Source organism: Lithobates pipiens, unplaced genomic scaffold (genome assembly GCF_037356315.1).
Source record: "Lithobates pipiens isolate NorthernLeopardFrog02 unplaced genomic scaffold, aLitPip1_a1.2 Scaffold_30, whole genome shotgun sequence".
NCBI lineage: Eukaryota > Metazoa > Chordata > Amphibia > Anura > Ranidae > Lithobates > Lithobates pipiens.
The window spans coordinates 41,396,235-41,416,372 of record NW_027507791.1 but is presented as its reverse complement, the minus strand read 5'-3'; the positions used below and the strand labels follow the sequence as shown (position 1 = coordinate 41,416,372).

The 20,138-nt window shown below is 45.1% G+C and overlaps 1 protein-coding gene across 2 annotated transcripts in view; it reads right to left on the bottom strand.

Moving 5' to 3' along the window:
- LOC143942699 (NACHT, LRR and PYD domains-containing protein 3-like) overlaps positions 1–20,138 on the bottom strand; it is a 73,530-nt gene that overhangs the window by 24,485 nt on the left and 28,907 nt on the right. For both annotated transcript variants that reach the window (XR_013264822.1, XM_077464077.1), the window contains exons 5-8: positions 13,645–15,358; positions 3,074–3,238; positions 2,524–2,688; positions 672–836 (exon numbers count right to left, since the gene is read on the bottom strand). Coding sequence is in view for 1 of the 2 variants with exons in the window: in XM_077464077.1 (XP_077320203.1) it covers positions 672–836; positions 2,524–2,688; positions 3,074–3,238; positions 13,645–15,358 (2,209 nt within the window). In the remaining variant the exon portion in view is untranslated. The remainder of the gene's footprint in view (positions 1–671; positions 837–2,523; positions 2,689–3,073; positions 3,239–13,644; positions 15,359–20,138) is intronic.

The window sequence follows — 20,138 nt, the reverse complement described above, 5'->3', positions numbered from 1 at the left end:
ATCCCAAGTGTAACCCTATCACTTGGGGCTAGGGTTGATGCTAAGGTAGATGTTTATTCCTCTCATTTCTGATGGCTCCTCACCTGCTGAAGAATCTCATCAGAGAGCCTAATGCGTACAGGTGTGAGGTATTGTCATTCAGGAGGTTTTCACCGTTCACATCGTGATTGACGATATGCATGTTTTTCACTTTTGTATGAGAGTATTTTATCCCTAAATTACAGTTTTATTAAATGTTATTAGCAGAGAGCACTATGGTTTGCCTTTGTTTTATATGGTCACACATGACTGAATGAGATCCCAGGAGGAGGTCTGAGCTATCTAGGTGCACTGTGATGAGGATTTATGTTACCGAAAAATCCTGAGATATTACACTAAGTGTGTGTGACTCTGCAGTGGGGTCTACATAGTGAGAACCTGGGAGGAGGTCTGTCTTGTCCAGGAACACCAGGAGGAGAAGTTGTTTTTCCAAGGCATCCTGAGAGATATAATCAGAGGTGTGTGTGACTCTGTAGTGGGGTTGCACAATGGTGGAATTTTGGACTTGTTTTATTTGTATTTGTTTTTGGTTGCACTACACTTATATTTAATTTTATCTATTTTTATAGCATATTGTAAAGGATGCCAGGGGTGGGTCCTGGAGAGTTGATAAATGTTACTGTTCTACTCACCGTAATTCCTCTATCCGGCTTGTTGTCAGAGCTTCCATCAGATCCCTGAAATGAGGACCCTCCAGATTGTTCTGAGACAGGTCCAGTGTCCTCAGCATCTGGTTATTTCTTATCCCAGATGCCAGGTGGGGGCAGGAACTGTCTGTTAGGCGATTTCTATCCAATCTGTAGAATTGTTACCAGAAGAAAATTAATTTCTCCCCCAGGAATGAATGTAACTATTCTCTACATAAATGGAACTAATTTCTCTTTATTGGAATCATTTATATTAGATCACTTTATAAAACTTCAATATATACTATATATTTGTATACAGCACCGGGACAAGGTCATCCAGTACACAGGGCAAAGATGCAAAGATGTCAAACTGCCCCCCCCGTTTATTAAGAATTAGTCACTCTTTTTTCAAATCCTTTAAAATAAAATAGGTATGTACCAGTAACTCCCAGCATTGTTGTCAGTGAATGCAATGATGACCCCCAGCTTTGGAGTTGGTGGGCAAAGCAATAACCCCCTACGTTGATGTCAGTGACTGCAATAACCCCTGGAATTGGTAGCAGTGGTCACACTAATAACCGTCAACATTGATGTCAATGGTCACAATATCTTCCCCCTACTGGTGATTAGTGGATGTGCCATTCAAACCTCTTTTTTTGTGGTCAGTGGCAAATCTGTTAACGCCCCTTAAGTCCAGCAAAAAACACAAGCAGAAAAATCAGCTTAAGGGAGATAACTTACATTAAGTAGGATTTGCTCCTTGTACTAATTCTACTATGAATGAAATAGTATTTGTAGTGCACGCCCTAAGGAGCTTCAAGTAGAATGGGATCCCCAACCCTGCACAGCCACGCACACCACATCTTCACAGCACACTTGAGTCAGAAGAACAGTCAAGTACTTAGTTTTTATTGAGAGGAATATACTTGGATAGGGATACTATGGGATGCCCACTTGAATCTCAGCCAAATAACACTTCAAGGACACAACTATATACAGCCCGTACATTACACTTCTCCTCTACCTCCTGCACAAAGCTTGATTGCAGAGCTATAACTCACAGGATTAGCTGGCAACTGTTGAATGTTTGGACTATAGGGCTCAGCCAGGTAGGTAGCAAAAGCCTTTTACAGGCAGGGACCACGGGGCCCTTGTTTGCATAGCAAGTCCTAGTGCCAAGCTATCCTCCTGTGTCTACTAATCCCAGTACCACCTCTTCATGCCCTGCCAGGTCACCTGGCTGCAGCTGCCTCTTTCACTAGCTCTTCTGGCTACTCTTTCACAGTCCTCCCAGACTGACTCTGCATCCATCCCAGCATTGGTGTCAGCGTCTGCAATAACCCCCAGAATTGGTGCCAGTGACCAGAATAAGAACCCCAAACATTGGTGTCAGGGATGGCAAAACAGTTATGATGCCAGCGACCACAGTAATAACCCCCACATTGGTGTCCAGTGGCAAAGAGATTTCAAACTCCTTTATTGATGGTCTGTGGCATTGCTGTTTATCCCCTCCATGCATTAATTGTCAGTTACAGTGCTGTTACAGTAACTCCCCCCATCCTCTTCATTGATGGTCATTGGCAGTGCTGTTACCCCCAACCCCCATGCTTTGAGATTACTCTTCCATACAGAATTAATGTCAGTGTCAGATGCAGGGAGTTTCCCAGCAATCAACATCTGCTGCCACTCTGCAAAGTGGCCATTGCACAGAAGACCACACAAAGAGCTGAAGGCTTATATGCAGCTCCTCAGCTGCATGTTGTGCACCTCTGGAGCAGACACATCAGCGTTACCACATATTTTTGGATTTTACCCGTCTTAAATATTATTTCAGTGTCAGTCCTGTAATACTCACTGTAATTCCTCTATCTGGCTTTTTGTCAGAGCTTCCATCAGATCCCTGAAATGAGGACCCTCCAGATTGTTCACAGACAGGTTCAGTGACCTCAGGGCCTGGTTATTTCTTATTCCAGATGCCAGGTGGGGGCAAGAACTGTCTGTCAGATGATTATTATATAAACTGTAGAAGAGAAAAATGTTACCAGATTATGAAAGGAATATGTATGAGGCTTTCATTGTCCACTACAGTAAGGTCAGAAGACAAATGCAGACAAACTGGAATTGGCTACATAGGGAGTCCAAAATTAGATAAGTTTTGTTTACAGTCTCAGATTGAAATTTTAAACTGTCCCAGAATACTATTGTTTCAATCAATCCTGTTATAGGCCTAGTTCACATGAATCCATGCCCCCTATGAGGGTCATGTATACCTGCATGGGATGCACCCCCATACAGGCAATCCCAAAACGGTTGATTCGGATGCAGCCGCTGATCCCAATGTGAAATCTGTGTGAGTGTGGGTACATCACCCCAAATGCACCATGGGTGAAAAGGGCCATACTCACTGTAATTCCTCTATCGTGCTTGTTGTCAGAGCTTCCATCAGATGCCTGAAATGAGGACCCTCTAGATTGTTCACTGCCAGGTCCAGTGTCCTCAGTGTCTGATTATTTCTTATTCCAGATGCCAGGTGAGAACAGGAACTGTCTGTCAGGTGATTGTTATTCAAACTGTAGAAGAACAGAAGAATGTTACCAGAAGAATATCATTTTCTCCCCCAGGAATGAATGTAACTATTCTCTACATGAATGGAACTCCTTTCTATTTATTGGAATCATTTGTATTAGATCACTTTATAAAACTTAATGAAATAGAACTTTATAAGAAAATTTTTATAATGGATTAGACCCCCCAATATTGCCATCCATGAGTAGAGATGGTGATATATCCATACACAGAAAGAGCACAGAATACCACTGACATGACGCATATTGGGCTATAATATCCTTGTGTATGGAGCATAAATCATGTAGCGCTATCCTTGCAAGGGTCATTTGTTTTCTGTCCCAAGTTCTCTTCCCGCTAGTGAAACCACAGGCAGGCAACTTTCACAATTTGGCACTTCAGCAACTTTGGCACAATAAACAGTTTAGGGGTTACCTTGTTTTTTGATAGTTTATTGAATGTTAACTGGGGTGGGGTTCAGGGAGCTGTGAGATACTCCAAAACATCCACAAGAACAAAGAGGACACCCCCCCTTGTAGGACCTTCTTGACTCAGTCCCCTTACTATTAGGGCATTTAGTGGACAGTACTTGGAGACCTGTAGCAATGTCCCAGGCCAGCCAAGCCTTATTCTCTGTGCATAGGGGTTAACAAAAGCAAAAGTCACCAAGATCCTTTCCCATTAGGTTTGTACTCACAGTGCCCCCCCCCCCCCCAAAGCCTTAGGATGTCTGCTCCGGACTCCAGCAGGCAGGCTCCTCTGTGAACCCCCAAGGCAGATGCTCAGTGGCACTCCTCTTTTAATCATAAAGGTTTTGTGGCTAGATAGCCCCCCAGCTAAGCATAGTTGGGACCTCCATGATCAGGGTGGACCCTCAGCTGGACATCCAGGTAGGGTAGGCAGCCTTCCTGGCTGGGAACCTCTCCTCTAGGGAAAATACTATTTATGCATCCTCCAACCACCATCTGGGAACACCTTCCCAGGGACTAGCTGGAATTGCATAAATATCAAGGCTGCCTATTTGACTCTCCCACCCACTAGATTCTGTAAATCTCCATAAATCAGGGGAAAGCAATCTAACCTGCAGTCTGCAGAACTCAGAAAAACACAAAGCAAATTGCACACAGCTCAACTGAGTACGGGAGAACAAAAACACAAGTTTTGCTTTTCAGATCTATCAGCCTATATAGGAGGGTGCTACAATCATATCAGTAGACAACGTTAATCTGTGCCCAGGTTTAAATCGCAGCCGGTTTCACAAAACATCCTAAGATTCTGGTTTCTTTCATCATATGGATTTAGTCAGCCTGGTGATGTTACACTGCTGATTTTTTTAATTTATTTTATTCAGCTTGACCGCTCTCTTTTCCTTACTGCAGTTAGCGCCACATATTTATTTTTATTTGATTGCTTTTTGTGTGGGAACACTTTTTTATGTTTGTCAGCTTCTGTTGGTCTGCGTGGATTTGCTTTAGCTGTTCACTTTGGTTTTGCACATTAGTCTGCCTTTAGTTTAAATAAATGCAAATGTGTTTGAGTTTCAATTCTTGTATTTTGCATGCTTGTTTTATTCTGATATATTTAAAAAATAAAATGACAAAAAAATACACAAAATACAAACAAAATAAACATACAGAACTCAAAAATTCCCAAGTGCTACTTAAGCACCTAAGTACCGGGCACTTTCACCCTCCTCCTGCCCAGGCCAAATTTCTGCTTTCAGCACTTACACTTTGAATGACAATTGCGCAGTCATACAATACTGTACCCAAATTTCATTTTTTATCTTTTTGTTGAGGTAGAGTTTTCCATTGGTGGTATTAAATAATAATTTTTTTTGTTAACCACTTAACAACTGCACCATAGCTGAATGATGGCTACAGCGCCACTTGATAACTCTGGGAAGGCGTACATTGACGTCCTCCCAGAATCGCGCTCCCGTGCAAACCTGGGGCACGGACACGTGGACCATTAGCATTTAATAAAAAATTAAGTAATGCACTTACATATAAAACAAGAAATGTTCTTATAAAAACAGATGCCGGCCGGCAAACACAGGAGCCCGTCCTCCTCTCGAATAGCGTTCAGTGATATCACCACGCTATTCGAGAGGAGGACGGGCTCCTGTGTTTGCCGGCCGGCATCTGTTTTTATAAGAACATTTCTTGTTTTATATGTAAGCGCATTACTTCATTTTTTATTAAATGCTTGAACTGTATTACATTATGGTCACTTTCTTTCTCCTTTAAGCACATTTGCAAACACCATCCAAGTACGGCTTGTGAGATACCTAGGTGGTTTTCCCTGCTAATGATCCGGTTCCTGTGAGTTCCAGGTGTCTTCTCTGCAAGCTAAAGGCTGCGGCTGGGTTATAGCCAAATGCTCTTTATGCTTTACCATGTGGTAAGCAGATTTAAAATACGGTGGTTGGGCACTTTCATATTGTGTGAATTCACCATGGTGTCTTGGAGGATTGATTATAATGGACTATTTTATATATTTTTTCTGCTAATGACATTTTAACCATTTCTACAGATTTTTTCTATTTTTTCTGGTATTGTTGTGTGTATCCAACATTCGTTTTCTGCCTGTATATTGTTTTTCATATCCCTATGGTTTAGCGCAGTTTCCTTTTTTCCTTACATGAACTGTTATAATCAATCTGCTCTAGGCTGGGCGAAAAGGTGTTAAATCACAGTCGTGTTTTATTGTTTTGTTTAGATTTACTGCGTTTATAACAAAAACAAGCGTTTCAATTAAATGAAGACTCATCTCTTTAGAGAAGTCTACACCACAACACTTAGCCCTTGTACACACGGTCGGAGATTCCGTCGGAATGTGTCCTATCGGACCGTTTTGTCGGATATTCCGACTGTGTGTGGTATGCATCGGACTGTTTGCGTCGGAATATCCATCGGACCAAATTTTCCAACTTGCCAGAAATATTTTCCGACAAAATGCTCCGATCGGACATACTCCGATCATATGTAGAGAATTCCGATCGGACAAAGTGCTACGCATGCTCAGATCAAATTCCTACATCAAAGCTATTGACTGGGGGCGTGACCGGAAGCCGAGGACGACGGACGTGCCTGGGGAGAGCTCCGCTGAGGCCTAGCTCCAATCGAACCCCATCCTCGGCCACCGCACCCTATTTCTGCCCACCGACCTCTCCATCTCGTCGGTGGGCCATCGGGGCTCCGGACGGAGCTGATATTGCTGCTGAGTCCGCCGCCGGTCTCGCTCTGCAGCGACGGGCGGGCGGCGAGGCAGGCCGGACGCCGCCATCTTGCGGCCTACGCCGACACATGGAGCCTCCGGACGGCGCATCCTAGGCCCCATCTCGGCCGGGACTACAGCGGACACCTGGCGCGGATACCTTCGGATAGTCTCTCCTACACCGGACCCCCGCTGGCCGCCGCTCGGATGCCTGAGAGGAAGCCCAGGCCCCAGCTGGAAAGGTGAGCTCCGGCGGCCATCTTGCTCCACCCGAGGCCTTTACCAGCATATCTGCTCTCCCTCCTCTGTGGCCGGATAGCTGACCCATCCAGAATAGGCATTGATCCCTACCTCTGCTGTGCATAGCAACCCTCCTGAGTATCTGCCTGCCTAAATCTCTCCCACCCTCCTACCCTGCACCTACCCTCGGCCTGCTCAGCGGCCATCTTGGTCCACCCATCTCCTTCTCCTACTACCAGTGGACTGTACCTGCCTGCTAATTGCCCTGGTTCCTGCCTTAACTGGTGCCCTCTCCCCTTATACCACTCAGTGGGGCAGTGGGGTCTGGATTCCCCCCCCTGGTTGCTTGGGACTGCTACAGACTGCCCTCCTACTTCATCTCCCTCCCCTCACAGTTGACTGCTGTGGCCTGCACTCCTGCTCCATCCCCCCTCCCCCCACGGTTGGTTTGGATCTTCTGAACGGTTGCATACTATCTTGGGGTCTCATCTTGGGTCCCACTTGTTTGACAGCCATGTGATCATCCTACATAGGCCTTAGCCGCCTTCCAATGCTCCCGTGCTACTCGCAGTCGCTACTTTTCTATGAGAAACACCGCATGTAACTGATTATACGCCTAGTCCCAACGCCTCATGGTGAAATACGGGCCGAAACACCTTCCTCAGTCTACGTCCCCGGATTTGCGGCCCCCACAGACACAGACTCTGGATCGATTTTTAAGCAGGCCGGCCTCCCCAGCCCCTTCTCCAGGTTCCTTCACGTATGCACAAGTGGCTTCCCAAGCACCGGCGCACGACAGTCCACATTCCTTGTCACACAGCCACTCAGACACGATGTCCGCCCCGGTCACGGTTGATGTGCTTGACGATAAGCTGCGAGTTCTCCTACAAGACTTGACGAGCAATGTTTCAAAGGAAATGGGTAAGCTGGCCCATGAACTGCGGGGAGAGCTTGCCCAGATTGGAGAACGGACTGATGTCCTGGAAACCAAATTTGATGACCTGATACAATATGTCCACGTTTTGGAAGAAGACAACGCCGGTCTGAAACAATCGGTCTCTCAGCTCCAATCCCAACAGGAAGATTTGGAGAACAGGGAACGTCGCCAAAACCTTCGGATCAGAGGCGTTCCAGAGGCTGTTAGTGAGGGGGAGATCAAACCTTACCTACTCAGCCTCTTTAATGTTGTTGCCCCTAAAGTCCCGGACATAGACTGGAGAATGGATAGGGCCCACAGATCCCTGGCCCCAAAACCGCCTGCCGGAGCCAACCCCAGAGACATTATCGTACGCTTTCATTACTACGATAGCAAAGAGGCTTTGACCATGGCCACCCGGAACAAATCCCGCTTGGAATTTAAAGGAGCCAAGATTCAAATTTTTAGTGACTTATCCCCCATTACTCTTGCCAAGCGTCGCAGCTTTCGCCCCGTGACTGCTCATCTACAAAATCATCAGTTTCCATATCATTGGGGGTTTCCTTTCCGCCTTTCTGCTACTAAAGATGGGATTCAATACTCTATGAGAGATCTTCAGGAGAGTGAAGCTTTCATACGTAACCTGGGCCTACCACCGCTTCCAGACGAAGACCCCATGCCGCTTCCGACGACGCCCAGACCCTCCTCCATTCCTGCTCGGATCTGGACCCCTGCACGCCAGAAGCCGCAGAAATCCTTCTCTACCCCTCAACGTAACCTGCATCCTAGACTCCCTCCCTGATGGAAGCTTCCAAGTGTCATGTTTGGCTGATCTTGGCCTCGCCCCCTGTCTCACCATGTTTCCTCTTTAACAAGGGATATTTGCAACTTTAGTTACAGGTTACATTTTCCACTGCCCCTGTTCTTTTTTGGTTGTTGGGACTACAGTGTTTTGCTCTTATTTCCTGTAATTTTTGCTGGAAGGTGGCGGGGTCTCTCCAGATGAGCTGGAACCCCTGATGTGCCTTCTTTGGTTCCATGGCTACGGCTGTGGACTCCTGGGTGGTTTTCACCCCCCAGGCCTTTTTTCTATCAGTAATGGTTTTTTTTTCTTCTACTTTCTAGGCCTATTTTTTGGCCTTTTTTTCATCTTTTGTTCAATTTGGATGCTTTCTACTACAATTTATAATCACATTGTTGTTATTCTATGTCTTCATTTGCCTTTTACTTCTAGGACACGCCACGAGTCCCGGTTTCTTCATGGTTGGTATGGTTATGTCCGTTTTTTATATGTATATTATGGATGTCTTAAGCTTTCTCTGATTTCTATACGATGGCTTTGAGGGTACTTACTTACAATGTTAAGGGCCTGAACTCAATCCATAAGCGCTGGTTGGCTTTGAAGGAGTTCAGGTCCTCTAATGCGGATGTGGTCCTAGTCCAGGAGACCCACTTTCGCCCGGGGGGATCTCTTACATTTGCGGCCAAACATTTTCCGGTCTCTTTTATGGCCTCCGACCCCTCTGGTAAAGCAGGGGTGGCAATACTGATTAAAAAGACATGCCCGCTACGGGTTAAGTCCTCATTTATCGATCCTCGGGGCAGGTACATTCTCCTGGACTGTGACTACTTATCTCGTTCTCTTACTATAATCAATGTTTATGCTCCCAACTCAGGCCAGATTCACTTCCTCACTGAGGTCTTGGACAGCCTGGGCACCTATGCCCAGCCTTTCATGATCCTTGGCGGGGACTTTAATATGGCCATGTCTGCTAGGAAGGATAGGCAGACCCTGTTTTCAGACAATCCCTCTTTAAAAACGGAACGTCAATCTGCTGCGTTTCGCAAGCTCATTAGGTCCCATAATTTTTTGGACACCTGGAGGATTAAACACCCTACACATCGGCAATTCTCCTTTTACTCTCCCCCACACAAGATGTACTCTAGATTGGACTACATCTTTGTTTCGGCGCCTCTCCTAACGTCGGTAGTGGCCTCGGAGTTGAATCCCATAACGTGGTCTGATCACGCATCGGTACAGCTTGACCTCGCCCTCACCCTCTCTACACCTAAGACCTGCCACTGGAGATTTAACGAGTTCCTCCTCCGCGACCCGGTTACCGAAGCTCATCTATCCCACGGGTTAGCCGAATTTTTTCAGCTTAATGAAGGGTCGGTGCGGGACGTGTCCACCCTTTAGGAGGCCCACAAGGCTGTTTTTAGAGGATTATGTATCTCGGCTGGCTCTCGCCTTAAGCGGGACTCGGCAGCACAGAGACTGGACCTCCTCTCGCAATTGCAAAGAGCTGAAGCTCTGCTTGTGTCCTCCCCATCGGTGCCGCGTCTTCGCACAGTGACCTCTCTCCGCGAACGGTTAAAGTCCTTGGATATGCACAAGTGTTCTAAGGCTCTGCTTTGGACTAAACAAAGGTTCTATGAATTTGCCAACAAGCCTCATAGGATGTTGGTGAACAAGCTGAAGCCCCGTCCATTTCACTCCTATCCTGACCTCCTGCTACAGCCGGACGGCACTCCAACTTACTGCCCCTTGACGATGACTAAAGTGTTTGGCACTTTTTACAAAAAATTATATAACTGCCTAGCTTCTGACCCCAATCATGAGTTCTCCCAAAGTAGCTTTGATGATTTTTGCGCTTCTTTGAAATTACCAGTGTTGTCTTCCCCACAAGTAGACACCTTAAATGCCCCCGTTACACCGGAGGAGCTAGCTGCGGTTGTAAAAGACCTTCCGTCCCATAAATCCCCGGGTCCTGATGGGCTTCCTTATGTTTATTATAAAACTTTTCTCCCGACACTGAGCCCCCATCTGCTTAATCTTTTCACCTCCCTGCAAAGGGGCAATGTTCCGCATTCTCAGTTCCTCCACGCACATATCACAGTTATCCCGAAACCGGGTAAATCCCCTACACTGCCAGATAACTACAGACCCATAGCCTTACTCAACTCCGACTATAAAATCTTCACCAAAATTTTAGCTAATAGGCTTTCCTTATTGATTCCTGCTCTGATTCATAATGACCAGGTGGGATTTGTACTGGGTAGATGGGCTGGGGATAATACCAGGCGTACCATTGACCTCATAGATCTACTTGATAAAATGTCTCGCCCGGCTATTGTTTTGAGTTTAGACGCACAAAAAGCCTTTGACAGGCTGGGATGGCCCTACATGTTTGCAACGCTTAAGCGCTTTGGCCTTTCTGGTTCTTTCCTATCGACCCTTCAAGCCCTATACTCGTCTCCCACGTCCCAAGTCCAATTGGCATCTTACAGATCCCCGCTATTCACACATAGTAATGGTACCAGACAGGGATGCCCCTTATCCCCCTTGCTGTTTATATTATGCTTAGAACCCTTGGCTGCAGCTATACGGGCGGATTCAGACATAAGGGGAGTCTCCCTCAGACTGAAAGAATACAAGCTGTCTCTTTATGCGGACGACATTCTCCTCACACTGACGAAACCCCTAACCTCCCTTCCCAAACTTCACACTCTTTTAGATTCCTTCGGTAGGCTCTCGGGTTATAAGGTAAATACGTCTAAAACCGAAGCGCTCCCTATTCATATCCCCCCCGCACTTCAAGCTACCTTAGAATCCACGTACCCCTACCGTTGGTGCCCCGTTTCTCTCAAATATCTTGGCATTAACCTGACCGCCAAGTACGGCTCCCTTTATGAAGCTAACTATATATCCTTAATAGCGGAAACGCATGGTCTACTCAGAAGTTGGTCGTCCTGCCCCCTATCTCTCCTGGGTAGGATTAATGTATTGAAAATGGCCATACTCCCCAAGTTTTTATATCTTTTTGAAACATTACCAGTTGCTATCTCCATGCCTCAGCTTAGGAATATTCAGCGAGCCTTTGCTAAATTTATATGGGGGAATAAGAGGCATCGGATTGCCCAAACGGTGGTTTTTGCTCCACGATCTCATGGGGGACTGGGAGCCCCCGATATCGTGAAGTATTACTATGCGTCGCACCTAGTGGCGGCTGTCTCCTGGTCGTCATATTTTGCTACCAGTAGATGGTCAGAGCTAGAAATGAGTGTGGTCACCCCGGTCCATCCGTGCTCCATGCTATGGTCTGATCTGACCTCCTCTATGGCTCAGCTTAGGCATATATGCCTGGGACCGATGCTTTTTACTCTCTCCATATGGAAACAGTGTCACATACGGTTCTCTCTCTCTTCTCCATGCTCACCCCTGCTGAATGTCATTTTTAACCCAGATATGCCTGACAGCCTTTCGGTGAAGAATATGTTTCCTTGGTATAGGTCTGGCGTCTTTCAACTCCGCCATCTGGTGCATCCAGTATCTCGCAAATTCCTATCCTTTCCTGAGCTTCAGGACAAATATGGCATTCCTGATCGACTCTCTTTCTCTTACATTCAATTCAAACATTATTTCCACTCTAGATCTCCTGACCTGACTCTGGCCAATCCTAACACTTTTGAAACTTTGTGCTCACAAGGCCCGTACCAGAAAGGACATATATCCTCTATTTATAGTGCCCTCCACAATTCAATCTCACCCACCACAGACACACATCTCTATATGAGAAGATGGGCTACAATTTTACCATCCCCCTTAACCATTTCCCAATGGCAGGACATCTGGACCTCTACCTCTAGAGTTTCCAGATGTGTGGAGCAGAGAGAGACGGCCTACAAGATACTAATGTTCTGGTACAAAACCCCTGAAATGTTACATAAATATGATCATTCCGTATCTAAGTTGTGTTGGAGATGCCAACGAGATGAGGGCACCCATTACCATATTTTCTGGAGCTGCCCTTTGATTGTGCCTTTTTGGTCCATGGTCCAATCCCTACTACAGTCTGTCTTGGAGGTAGATATTCCATTAGACCCTAAACACGACTTATTAGGCCTGCCTATCGCGGCGTTATCTAAATACGCCAAGAAATTAACAGCCTATATTCTTCTAGCTGCTAAGAGAACGATTCCCACTCTTTGGTTGTCCACCTCCCCTCCGCCCCAATCGCAGCTAATCTCTGCTATTGCATATATATGCAGAATGGAACATCTGACTGCGCTGGTGCAAGATACTCTACCCAAGTTTTCTAAAATATGGGACAAGTGGGACATTTCCATGGTTAACCCTGAGACTGTACCTTAACTCTTTTGACCATGTGCTCTAGGGAATGGTTTTCTCGGGTTTGGCCTTGGGATTTCTGCCCCACAACCCCTCCCACACTGATATATATATTCTTTGGTTTTTCTATGCATTTTTACTGGTAGACTCGTGGTGTGTCCTTTTTCTTTTTACTTTTTGATGTGATATACTGAAATGTTCACAGTCTATTTCCCGCCTGCGGCGGTTTTCTTTGACGATGTTGCATTATCAATCTTGACTATTTGTATCACTGTGTACGATTTCACCTGTTGTATGAAAATCTTTTTTCTTCAATAAAAATACATTTAAAAAAAAAAAAAAAAGCTATTGGCTAATAGCCTGAACATAGTCCCGTCGTAACGAAATTACGCCATCACGTTCTGAAAGATCGGATTTTCCGACAACTTTGTCCGACCGTGTGTATGCAACAGTTTCGGACAAGATCCGTCGGATTTTGTTGTCAGAATGTCCGACCGTGTGTACAAGGGCTTAGTCAGCTCATTCCCCACAATAATCACCTTTTGTACCACTTGTTCTTCCCTTCCAGTGATCCCCTGAAAAAAATGGATGTAGAATTTCCTGCTACAAAGACACATAAGGTACAGGCCATACTGAGATCTTGTAGCCCAGTAACATCAGAGCAGAGGCCCAACAGACCCTTGGCCAATGCTATGACTGCTATGTGTCTAACACAGATATCGCATAGATGAGATTCTGCTGCCTCTTCTCATCTGTTCATTTTGGGAAATTATCAATGTGCTCACATACAAACATATATAATATAAAAAAAGGAACAAATATAACTATTTTTCCTGGGGGGGGGGGGGGGGGAATCTGATCATTGCAATTTAAACACAGAAATGTGATTCATATTTAATTTTTACCTCAAACTCTTGATGTTGTTCAGAGCCGGTATAAGCTTCCTCAATCCTTCACTCTGAATATTACATGAATTTAGATTTACTTCTTCAGTCATCCTGCAGGTTTGAAGGATAAAAGACAGCACAGAGCAGTCCAGAGGGGTGAGGAATACACCAGAAATGTCAATGTTGTTTGATCCAATACATTGTGACACCAGAGCCTTATTCCTGGTCTCATGGAGATAGTAGAATACATTAAGAAGATCTGTCTTGTCTTCTGTGGGTTGTTCAGCTTTAAGTTTTTCTACAATTTTCTTCTGGATCCAGGAGATGACATGTCTGGCAGCCTGAGTAGACAATTCTCCCACATGAGACTTCAGCATAGATCTAGTAGAAGAGTCTGAGAGACCGCAGAGGAAACGGAGGAGTATCTCAGCACGGCCGTCTTTGTAAGATTCAGATCTATCCAGTGTTTCCTGTAATCTGTCAGGTTTATAATTAATAAAATGGACTAAAGCAGCAAAAAACTCCTGAAGAGTGAGATGTAAGAAGGTGTAATCCACATCAGGAGGCCGACCAGATTCCATCATAAAAGATGAAAAGACATGATTATCATTTATCACACTGAATGACTCCAGATGACGCTTATCAAATACAATCATGTGATTCATGACTCCATGTTCTGCCATCCACCCAATAGATGTCAGCAGTTCCCGGGCAGTGTGACCACCATCTTTATTCTGGCTGTGATTGGCCAGAATGTTGGAGACAAATGTCACAAAGAGTTGTGTCACGGTTTTGGGTAATGATGTCATCAGCTGATCGGTGATTGTTGGTTGGGATCTGAAGCACATTGATAACACTGTACAGATGATCCAGCAGTATGATGGGATATAACAGAAAGTGTACAGCGTGTCATTCTCCTGCACATAATGAAAAGCCTTTCCTGACAATTCCTCATTTCCAAAGAAATTATTAAAGAATATCAGTCTGCCTTCATGGAGAAATCCCATGATCTCAGCTATTCTCTGGAAAACATTGGTATCCACCGTTGCCAGTCTGGTTGGACGGCTGGTTATCAGTACAGAGCAACCCTTAAGAAGACTCTGCCTCACCAAACTGACCACAATCTCACCAAAATGTGATCTCTGTCTTGGACTGGACAATTTACTTGATGTGAAATATATTTGGTGAATACTTTCATCTAAACTATCAAATGTAAACAGAAGCCTCTCTGGATCTTTTAAAATATCTCCAATCTGACCCTCCAGATATGGATATTGTTGAAGAATCATCTCCTCCAAGCTGACCTCTCCAAGTCTATTATGGTCCCGGAATCTGAAGAAGAAGACAAAGGCAAATCTCTGGAAGTGTTTTCCGGTCACCCAGTCATAGACAAACTTCTGCATTAGTGTGGACTTCCCTATTCCCGGCACACCGCTCACCATTACTGCATGTGGTACACATTGGGACTGGGGGTTCCAACAGAACAGCCTGTTGAGGGAAATGTGTTCCAAGCTAGACTGTATTTTCTTCAAGCTTTCCTCATGTTTTACCCCAGTCTGTATTAGCTCATTCTGGGGTCGCTGCCTGAACTGATCGGTGGAGACCACAGTCAGGTTCACATAACATTCATTGATGATGAATCTTTGTGGTTCCAGGGTAGTTCCTGGGGGTCTATGCTCCACTAGAGTCTCAGTCTCCACCATCAGATGTTGTTTGTGCTTTTCCTGAAGAGCTGGGAATATAATTGAAAAATGTTATGACTCGTGTTACAGTAGAAATTAACAATGTAATGTTTAGTCTAAGTAAAAGTTTCTACCATATTCTGAGCATAGCTCTTTGGAAAAGTACTACAAATACATAACATTTTAACTCATTGATAAAAGTAGTATACAGACTTACATACATAAAGTGATTCTAAAGCCCGGACATATTTTTTAATCGCTTTCCATGCATTTAGGTTAAAAAATGTCCAGGGGTTGATATTTCCCCGTCAACCCCCTGTATACACACCTGAGTACTATCACGATCCAGAGCTGTGCCCATCTGCAGCCTCTCCCCCCTCTCTCTTCTCAAAAGAGACTCAGGAGCAGTGGGACCCATTGGTTCCTGCTGCTGACAATCAAATCCTGTGAGGAGAGATCAGGGCAGGGCTGAGTTGTGCTGTGTGTGGCAACAGTCACACACGGCCAGGCTCGGGAGCAGATCCGTAGGTGCACCTCCATAGGAAGAGGCTTCCTATGGTGGCGCCCTGAGAAGAGGAGGAGTCTAAAGCAAAAAAGAGGGGGACCCCAGAAAAAGAGATTTGGAGACGCTCTGTGCATTTCATTGTAAGTGTAATAGCTTCTGTACTGATATAACCGCAATGAGCACCACCAGGGTAGCATCGTCCCTTGTAATAAGATTCAAGAATCTTATGATGACTCAAAAAAAAAATGGGATCTCAGCATGATACTGGCAATCTCAAGCTCATGGGTCATGGCATGGGGCTCTGAAGGAACGACATGGGTGGCTGTTCCTTCAGAGCACATTCCCCAGTCATGTCACTGGCTGCATATACAGTAAATATCTTTTAACCACTTACAGACCGGACCATTTTGCTGGTCAAAGACCAGACCACTTTTTGCGATTTCGCACTGCTTTAACTGACAATTGCACGGTCATGCGACGTGGCTCCCAAACAAAATTGACGTCCTTTTTTTCCCACAAATAGAGCTTTCTTTTGTGGTATTTGATCACCCGCCACATTTTTATTTTTTGCGCTATAAACAAAAATAGAGTGACAATTTTGAAAAAAACACATTATTTTTTACTTTTTGTTATAATAAATATCCCCCAAAAATATATAAAAAAACATTTTTTTCCCTCAGTTTAGGCCGATACGTATTCTTATACAGCGATTATTGATTGGTTTGCGCAAAAGTGATTTTTATTGTGACTGCGACATTGTGGGGGACCCATCGGACATTTTTGGGACCATTGTCATTTATACAGTAATCACTGCTATACAAATGCAGTGATTCCTATGTAAATGACACTGGCAGTGAAGGGGTTAACCTGTGGGTGGCAGTGTAGGGGTTAAGTGTTCCTAGGGGTGTGTTACTAACTGTGGGGGGGTTGGGCTTTCATTTAGTGAACACTGATCTCTGCTCCAATCACATGGAGCAGAGATCAGCGTCACTAGTTGCTAGGCAGAATGGAGAAATGTTGTTTACACGGCATTTCCTCAATTCAGCCGTCCCGTGAAAGGATCGCGGGTATGCCCGCGGCGATCGAGTCCGCGGGTCCCGCGACCGGACTCACGGGGGTCCCGACCAGCGTGGGAGCGTGCCGCCGGCGGTGCGCTCCCGATGGCAGGGGGGCATTGAAGATTGGATGTACATGTACGCCAATATGCCTGCCCATGCCATTCTGTCGACGTACATCGTTGCGTGCTGGTCGGGAACCGGTTAAAAGGCGCACCTTTAGGAGATACAGTATTTATCCCTTTCATGACTAAGCCTATTTTTGGAATTTGGTGTTTACAAGTTAAAATCCATATTTTTTGCTAGAAAATTACTTGGAACCCCCAAACATTATATATATTTTTTTAGCAGAGGCTCTAGAGAATAAAACGGCGATTGTTGCAATATTTTGTGTCACACGGTATTTGCGCAGTGGTGTTTTAAACGCAACTTTTTGGGAAAAGGGACACTTTCATGAATAAAAAAAAACAAAACAGTAAAATTAGCCCAATTTTTTTGCGTAATGTGAAAGATAATGTTACGTCGAGTAAATAGATACCAAACATGTCACACTTTATAATTGCGCGCACTTGTAGATTGATGACAAAGTACGGTACCTAAAAATCTCAATAGGCGACGCTTTAAAAATTTTTTACGGTTACCAGGTTAGCGTTACAGAGGAGGTCTACTGCTAGAATTATTGCTCTCGCTCTGACGATCGCGGCGATACCTCACATGTGTGATTTGAACACCGTTTACATACACGGGCGCGACTTCCGTATGCGTTTTCTTTGCTTCGCGAGCTCGCGGGGACGGCGGGCGCTTTGAATTTTTTTTTTTTTTTTTTTTTATTTATTTTATTTATTTTAAAATGACTAAATTGTTTTAAAAAAAATAAAAAAATTTGATCACTTTTATTGCTGTCACAAGGAATGTAAACATCCCTTGTGACAGTAATAGGTGGTGACAGGTACTCTTTATGGAGGGATCGGGGGCCTAAAAGACCCCCCACCCCTCCTTTACACTTCAATGTATTCAGATCGCCGAAAACGGCGATTCTGAATACCGGATATTTTTTTTAAACCGGCGCCATTGGCAGCCGAGTAAATGGGAAGTGACGTCATGACGTCGCTTCCGTGTTTACGATGAGGAGACTGGAACGAAGCTGATTACGGCTTCGTTCCAGTTCCTCCCCAGCAGCCGGAGGCGTCGGATCACTGATCGGTGCTCCCGATCGAGCGGGAGCACCGGTAACTGCGGCGAGAGGCGGCGGGAGGGGGGACGTCCCCTCCCGCTCCTCCGGCATAACAGCCGAGCGGCTTTTAGCCGCATCGGTTGTTATGGCTGGAAAGCCAATCGCCCGCTGTAAAAAACGGTACCGGGATGATGCCTGCAGGTGCGGGCATCATCCCGGTATACCCCCCGGAAGCCGAGTATGCAGATCTGCGTACACTCGGCGGGAAGGGGTTATACAACCTATAGGTAAGCCTTATTATAGGCTTACCTATAGGAAAAATTCAAAGATGGAAGTTTACAAACTTTTCTTTATATGCATTCTATTTTCTAAATGTACTATTGCTCCAATGCTACACTGTTACTTCAATAGGGTTGATTTACTATAACATATAGACCAGTGATTCTCAACTAGGGTTCCTCCAGAGGTTGCTAGGGGTTCCTTCAGCATTGGACCATTTCTGCCGGTCAGATAAGTTCCCACTCACACCATTGATCTTTTTAGCTATCTGTAAGGAGGTCATTCTTCCCAATGACCACAAGTGTAAGGACCATTCTTCCCACTGACCATCACACTAATGTATCATGAGTTGTAGATTTCAAATTTTTAGAAGGGGTTCCCCTGAGACCAGAGAACTATTTCAAGGGTTCCTCTGTGTTGAAAGGGTTGAGAAAGTCTGATATAGGCTGTTCACTTAGCAAAGTGAAATTCCACTTTGCAAGTGAATTTACCGTTTGGCTTGGCTGGAATTAAAACGTTCTAAAAACCCAGAGTGCTCTGATAATCCTTTGTCACAGGTCTATGCTACATTAAATGTTTATTTGTTAGGGCTGGTTCACACCAGATACAGTCCAGTGCATTTTTAATCTGCATCAAAAACGCATGCACAATGTTTTCAATGTATTTCAATGGCCGAGTGCAGTCAGCAAAAGTAGAACATACAGCACTTTTTTCTTTTATATGGAACGGATCTGACATTGTGGCAACATTCCTTTAAAATGTCCCTCCTTTCATTATTTTAGAATGTGCTGAGCACTGCGCTACGCCTCAATGTGGATTATGGTGCTCCTCATTTAGAAAAAGATCCACTTTTTGTTCTAATTATGTGTCTTGGAAGTCCAATCTAAATGAACGGGCTACCTTTACACAAGCATTCAGAACATTTCTGAAAATATATAAAAATGGCACAGGCAGTGTTGGGACGGGGTCATCCAGCGCCCAGGGCAAAAATGCCAAACTGCGCCCCCCCCCTCTTCCCTTAGGGTTAGGGTCAGGGAGTTCCCATCCCTGCAATAAACCACTGCACCCAGGGCGGCTTCCCCCTCCTGCCCACCCCTTGTCCCGGCACCTTGGTGCAGGTAAACTACCCTAACATAAGGTATGTAAACGCACAAACTACAGAAAGCCAAATGTGGCCACTGCATTTGTTTTCTTTGTTGCAGTCTTTTTTTCCTATATTTGCACCCAGTGATCCTACAAATGACATCCTGTCTACACATTTTTCCCACTACAGTGGAACCTTGGTTTACGAGTATTGCAGTTAACAAGCTTTTTGATATACGAGCAACTTTTTTTTTCTTAATTCTGACTCAGTTTGCGAGCATTGTATCGCAAAACGAGCAAAATTCTAAATTAATGGGCGGTGCAGTAGTGTATTTGGCCAGAGGTGCGGGGGCGCCGGGGACACTCGGAACAGTTCGGAGCCGTTCGGAAATACTCAGAATGACTCGGAAATACTGCCGAGGCACTTCCCGAGGTCTTCCGAGCTATCCCTGAGTATTTCCGAGGCTCTCCGGCACCCCCCACCTCTGGCCACATGTGGTATTGCATGTAATAGAAGTCAATGCGGAATGAATTATCTTCGTTTCCATTGACTTCTATGTGGAAACTCGCTTTGATATGCGAGTGATTTGGATTACAACCGTTCTTCTGGAATGGATTATGCTGGTAATCCTAGGTTCCACTGTATATCTATGGAGGAAGCCATGGTGGCCACACAGGCTGGCCTTCAAGCATGTCTGCTTGTCTTCATCCCCATTGCATGCTGAATTGATGGG